General features: G+C 39.8%; 1 protein-coding gene across 1 annotated transcript in view; it reads left to right on the top strand.

Moving 5' to 3' along the window:
* MAP2K6 (mitogen-activated protein kinase kinase 6) overlaps positions 1–6,181 on the top strand; it is a 97,267-nt gene extending 91,086 nt beyond the window's left edge. The window contains exon 12 of the mRNA XM_006912269.2: positions 5,550–6,181. Coding sequence (XP_006912331.1) covers positions 5,550–5,627 — 78 coding nt within the window. The 3' untranslated portion in view covers positions 5,628–6,181. The remainder of the gene's footprint in view (positions 1–5,549) is intronic.
* The last annotated feature ends 584 nt before the right edge of the window (positions 6,182–6,765 follow it).

The raw sequence follows: 6,765 nt of genomic DNA, 5'->3' as shown, positions 1-6,765 counted from the left end.
GGAAGAGCTGACTCACTGAAATATTGGTAACTGGAATTGAACTCAAGAAAAAAAAAGAGTCAAGTCCTTCATTGGTCTTAAATCCTTCTTGAGTATAACCTGGGGCATGTCGTCAGTCTTAGCAGTTTTTTTCCATGTTGATAAACGTCATTATAGAGACCAAATTATGTCTATAATATTTATATTTTCAAAGTTCAAAGATATAGAGTCACATATTGCTAATGTAAAAGGAAAGAAAGCATAATTTAACAGATTTCAATAATGACACTTAAATACTATGTGACTGATCAGTTTTTGATAGAATATTAGGATAAATTGGATGAACTTCTTTTTGGTGAGTGATCAGAGAAGAAAGAATTACTTTTATTTTTTCTTTCCCGTTCTCACTTTAGTGGACAAAAGTAAAATAGTACCTTAATAATTTGAATTATGTGACTTCAGCATTCACAGTTTATCATTAGTATGGCCTATGAAAAAAAGAATGAAAATAAGACTTGAGTTGTTGTTTTAAAATAGTTTCTCTTAAATCGTGGTGCTTGCAATTCTAAGCTAATTACAAATGATTCTTTAATGTAGATGGTAGGGCCCTAAACTTTGCCATCCTTATCTAAGTATATGTTGAATGTGGGAGAAAAACACTTTTATTTTTAAAATATTATAAAATTCAGACTATTTACTAGTGTGTGTTAACTCCTCCCTAGATTTATTACAATTATCAAGATTTTAATGTTAGCAAGGGATGGAAAGTTCTGTTCATGCACAATTTCAGAAGAGAAAAGAGAAAACATTGACACCATTTCTTACTGGAGCACAGTTGCTCAGCAGGCATTAAATGCTTGTTCTTGTCTCATTCTACCCACAAGCAGGGCTCAGGTTCAGGATCAGCTCAGGGTGGTTAATAAAAGTACGTGATCCTGATATCTCTTAACAAATGTCAGGAAGTGGCTCCTACTTGGAAAAAGTATAGTTTGTTGGCCATTTGTATATCTTTTTTGGAAAAATGTCTGTTCAGGTCCTTTGCCCATTTTTAAATCAAGATTCTTTTTATTTATTTATTTTTGCTATCGAGTTATATGAGTTCTTTGTATATTTTTGATGTTAACCCTTTATCAAATATGTGGTTGACAAATATTTTCTCCCATTCCGTAGGTCTCAGTTTTATTTTTTTAATTATTTCTTTTGCTGTGCAGAAGCATTTTAGTTTGATGTAATCCCACTTGTTGATTTTTGCCAAACAAGTACCTGAAAGGGTTCTCACTATCATTAATCATCAACAAATACAAATCAAAACCACCATGAGATACCGCCTCGCACCTGTTAGAATAGCTGTTATCAAAGAGACAAGAGACCACAACTACTGGTGGGGATGTGGAGAGAAGCCTTGTCCACCGTTGGTGGGAATGTAAATTGGTGCAGGTGGTATAGAAAACAGTATGAGAATCCCTCAGAAAAATTAAAATTAGAACTACCTTATGATCTAGCAATGCTACTTCTGATAAATATACTTTCCTTATATTTAAGGAAATGAAATTGCTATCTCAAAGAGGTATCTGCACTCCCATGTTCATTGCAGCAGTATTTACAATCGCCAAGACATAGAAACAATCTAAGTATCGATGGATAAAGAAATTGCGATACACACACACACACACACACACACACACACACACACACACACACTAGAATATTACTCAACCATAAAAAGAAGAGAATCCTGCCATTTGCAATAATATGGATGAAGCTCAAAGGCATTGTGCTAAGTGAAATAAGCCAGACACACAAAGACAAATAACTCACTTATATGTAGAATCTAGAAAAATTGAACTCCTGGAAACAGTAGATTGGTGGTTACCAGGGGTGAGGGGTTGGGGGAAATAGGGTACAAACGGCTGTCCAAAGGCACAAACTTGCAGCCGTAAGGTGAAGAAGTTCTGAGAATGTGATGGACAGCCTGGTGGCCATAGTTACCAGTACCGTCTTGTGTCCTTGAAAGATGACAGGAGAGTAGATCTTAAATGATCTCACCGAAAGCAAACAAAAGGATGCGAGGTGATGGATATGATAATTACTTTGCATCTATAAGTGTATCACATAATCACGTTGTATACCTTGAACTTACACGATGTTATCTGTCATTTAAGTCTCAATCGAGCTGGGGAAAAAAGAGAGAAACTGTAGTTTGGAGATACCAAGCCCGGAAGAGTTATAGAAAGTTAGTCTGACGATGGGCAGTAGTCGCAGCCCTTCACGGGAAGTGTCAGTTCTGTTGGTTAAGCTTTGACTTACGGCTGGACCATTCTCCAGTTGGAGCCCCCTTTTTTGGTACGCTTATGCAGCCCCAGAGCATTTTAAAGTTAATTTTACCGAATGTACAATGGACCTAAGAGTGATTCCTGAGGGATTCTATGGCGCCTGCACTCCTATTTTAAAGTTTCCTTGTCTGTCACTGTTGCCAGATAAAAGAACATTTTCTATTTATTTCTGACTCTAAAATACAGAACATTTTTTTTTTCCTTCCAAGTGACCTCTTATCAGAGGTTTCAGTGGAACATGCTCAAGAGAAAATGCCATTTTAGCTTCATAGGCTTCGGCGGCTGATACTGAATCCCGCTTTTCCAGCGTATCCTAACACCGTGGTCTTTTGTGGCCTGCATATGAACGTCGTGAGGTTGTGTGGACACCCCCCTTCCTTTTATGGCATTAGTCTTTGTGGTACTGGAAACGGACTTGCCTTTTAAGGCCGTAACTGCTCCCTGTTTTCCTGTGGAATTGAGGTTTTTAAGTGGAAAATGTGAGTCCAAAGCCTTTGACTTTAGCACTGGGAAAACACATGCTCAGAGGCTATTGTTTAGGTTGTAGGAGTTGGCGAAGAGGCAGCAAGGAAAACAAAACGCTTTTTTTCCAGGTGAAGGACAGTATAATTAAGGCCCAAACCCAGACATGCACCTCTTATAGAAATCTCGCATGTTTTCCTTCCGAACTTGGATCGAGGGGTATACTTGTTTCATATCATCTCAAACTCCCATTGAGGGTCATGACTCAATAGGATTTGCTCTTGTGGAGTGGGGACTGGCCAGCTTTTTCTGTAAAGGGTTAGATAGTAAATATTGTAGGCTTTGTGGTCTGTCGTAACTACTCACTTCTGTAGTGTTAGTGTGAGAGCAGCCGTGTTCAATGTGTAAATAAGTGGGGGTGGCTATGTTTCAATGAAACTTTACTTCAAAGAACAGGCAGTGAGCTAGATTTGGCCCCTGGACCATCAACTGTTAAAATGATAACCAGGCGATGTGAGGGTTTGCCCAGTGATGCAATTATGTTCTCCAAATATCCTGGGAAGTTCCATATTGAATCTCATTGTCAAGCAAGGATAATTGAACCCATAGGAAACCACCATCTTGAAGGATGAGGTGTTGTGCGTGGGGTATGGAGACCGCTGGTGACTGTTGCTTACCTCGATGCTCCTGGCAGCATTCACGGATCTCCGTGTTTTCTCCTGGCACAACCAGTGATACAGTCCTTCCTTCCTGTCCCAGGCTCCTTTTTGGAGAAACCCAGCCTGGGGATGAGTTCATGTGCCAAATTTGCTCATCTCCTGGTTGCTGTCCTTGCTATTCTGAGTCCACTGCTTATAGAAGGGACTGGGTTTCCCCCCAGCCTCGTACATCCTCAAAACCCACACAAGAAGGCGAGTCACACTTTCCGTTTTGACGCGCCTGCCCGCTTTCCCTTCCCTCCGCCCCTTGGCTCTCCCAGCATTTTCCCAGCCTGAGAATAAACTAGGAGATATCTGAGGATATATATATATATATTTTTAAACTTCAGCTTAGGTTATTGAATTCATTCACAGACACAGGCTGCATCAGCAGAACCAGAGGCAGGATGGGGCTGGCAAGCGTGGGAAGCAGTCAGTGAGATAGTCTGAGGTTTGGCAAGTCCTGTTTTGATAGTAAAAGGCTTTTAAGCACATTAAAAGTTCACCAAACGTCAAGAAGATGTGGTAAAGCCCTTGGTAAGTGTGCTGTGTCAGTGGTTAGTAATCAAAAGTAATACCGTGTTTATTTATCCAAGGAGCTCGGGGGATGACTGACCCAGCACCTAGAGCTTCACTTAATATAGTAGGTGTGAGGCTCGGAGCCAGCACACAACCTTTATCTTCAGATGGGCAAAAGCAGAAAACCCCTTTTCTATTTTCTGAGTCCTGATCCTTAATGGTGACCACCTATCTTCTTTGGGGTTTTATTTCTTTGTTCTTTCCCCATTTACTTTGTTTCCTAAAACTTTCATGGGTGGGCATTCAGTTCTCCGCAGAGCTGACTCATCCAGCCCTCTGCTGTCAGGTTTAAAACAAATATAATTAGAAAACCTACGACTAGGCCACCTAAAGGTTGTAAACGAAAATCTCCAAAGTCAGGGGAAACAGAGCGAGTCATCTGCATACTCGCCAGAATGCAAAAACGCTCATATTTAGCTGCTCAGCTAGTCACTGAAAATAATAACAACAGACCGTCAGGGAGGTGGCCATGCTGGGTGGCTGGGAGGTGGGTACATGGCACCAGGTTCTACCTGAAGGAATCGTCCTGTCTGGTTTGGTTGGTTGGTTCTGTTTCTGCATTGAGAACTGTGGGTCATAAGTTTACGTATCTCCTTCTGATTGGAGGTGTAAGGTTCCAGTGTGACAGCTGGACACTTACAGAATTCAGCCATTAGGGGAGGATGGTTCTGGTGCAGAGAAAATGGCTTTGTTGCTTTCAGAATTCTTTTGACGTCTGTGGCCTCTCGTATCATACCATGTCCATTCCCTTCCCCATCAAAGTGCTAGATTTGATGTTTGTGTCCAGTTTATCTAATCTGGCCTGTGGAAATAGAGACCATAGTTTTTGGTTTTTCAATCTTTAATCTCTGAGTTGAATTTTCTCTGCACCAACCTGGAGTTTGGCAGTCTCCATTATTTTCCAGATGGATCAACTCTTCCTCAGGAAAGACATAAGTATAACTCTTGGCTATAGATGTGGCTTAGAAAGTGGCTGTGTTAACTATTTCAGTACAAAGCAGCTCTTCAACGTCAAGGGCAGGGCAATGCCTCACCCATTTACTGTTTCACAAAATTGGTTTCTCATTCTACCATCATTTCCCAAGAAACGAATGTGCATAAGTCTGTGAAATGTCTAATTATTTTATGACTGTATCAGTCTAAAATTATTTATAGGGAGCAAGGTTATTTGTAAATCAGAGTTTAATCTGTCTTTGTGCTAATCCTTGGATTTTTACCGTAGATGAGATCTATGTGGCCTAATTACATTTCTATTTTTAAGCAATAGATACTCCATAGTGGGAACATATCAAAATGGGAAGAATGGCAGCTCAGAGGAATGTATCTTAAAAATGTTTGTATCACTAGATGTGCACTTGATTTGAGAAGGGGTAGGAAGAAGCCAGTTTAGCCCTGACAGGGGTATGCGTCATCTGTTTACCAAACAGATCTGTTTTGCTAATCTCATATGTTGTCAGTGACAAATATTAATACCATGTATTTTTCTTTTCTTTCCCAGCAACATCCATTTTTCACCCTACATGAATCCAAAGCAACAGACGTGGCATCTTTTGTAAAACTGATTATTGGAGACTAAAAACAATGAACTCAATCAATTGACCCTCCTGTGGATTGGTGGGTTTACGGGGTGAAGCGAGTTCACTAAAGCGCCAATAGAAACTCATCTTTAACCCTTCTTCTCAGAAGGTTTTTCTCCCCATTTTCTTTTTTTTTTTCCCCCTCCAAAGGGGGCCTTGGAATCTATAGTACAAAATGAACTGTCTAGATGGATGAAATATGATAAAGGCTTAGGACTTAAAAAGGTGATTAAATATTTAATGATGAGTCATATGAGTCCCTAAGCTTCTCAGACTTCTCTTGTTCTTTGCAAAATGAATGCATTGGCCCTGGTTAAAAGGTGCTACAGTAGTGATGAAATTGTAAGTAGATTTGTAGTCCGTCCCACTTATTATTTTAATATTTATGTTTAAGCACTTGGTTGAAAAATTTCCATTTTATGCAAGGAAGGAGGAGACACAAAGACAAAGTTAAGCTGGCAATATTTATAGGGCTTTTGTTTTTTAAGTTCATTTGTGTCTGTGGTCCAGAAGAAATTATTTAATATGCATCTTTAAGAGTATTCTAAAAATAGCAACAAGCCGCTCTTCTCGTGAAGCATCTATTCTGCCTGTTGTGGCTGTTGCCATATTCCCAACTTTGGCTCAATCCTGGGAAATAACCACATATTCTAGGTGAAGTGGCAAGGTTTCCTGGTCATACTCTTTTTCCCAACTTTGGAAAACCTAAAATCACTTTTATCACAGCTCAAAGAGTCACAAATTTGGTTCTTTTGACATTTGTGGTATAGTATTAGTGGAACGTGATTTGTGATGTGATTTTATATCACCTATCTATTCTGTGTGTGTGTGTGTGTGTGTGTGTGTGTGTGTGTGTTTGATAAGTCACAAGTTCTGCCAAGTGGCTTCCATGAGCATCTGTATTTAGTAAGGAGGACTTTTGTCAGTCCCAAAGCGAACTGTCACATCAAATCACAGAGAATCGGTGCCTTCTGCTGTCGTCCCTCCTACAATGTGCAAACCCCCGAGGATCGCCTCATAGTTAACATATTCTTTTGCTCTTTTGCTTTGTTTTGCTTTGTTTGTCAATGAAAAAGCCTTACTATTAATGGCTGCAATAGAAGAAAATTAAAGCCAGTTCGTTGTTCTTTGATCAGA

Source organism: Pteropus alecto, unplaced genomic scaffold (assembly GCF_000325575.1).
Source record: "Pteropus alecto unplaced genomic scaffold, ASM32557v1 scaffold134, whole genome shotgun sequence".
In the NCBI taxonomy this organism is placed as follows: Eukaryota; Metazoa; Chordata; class Mammalia; order Chiroptera; family Pteropodidae; genus Pteropus; species Pteropus alecto.
The sequence above is the reverse complement of the archived record's forward strand: the minus strand, read 5'-3'. Positions and strand labels throughout refer to the sequence as shown.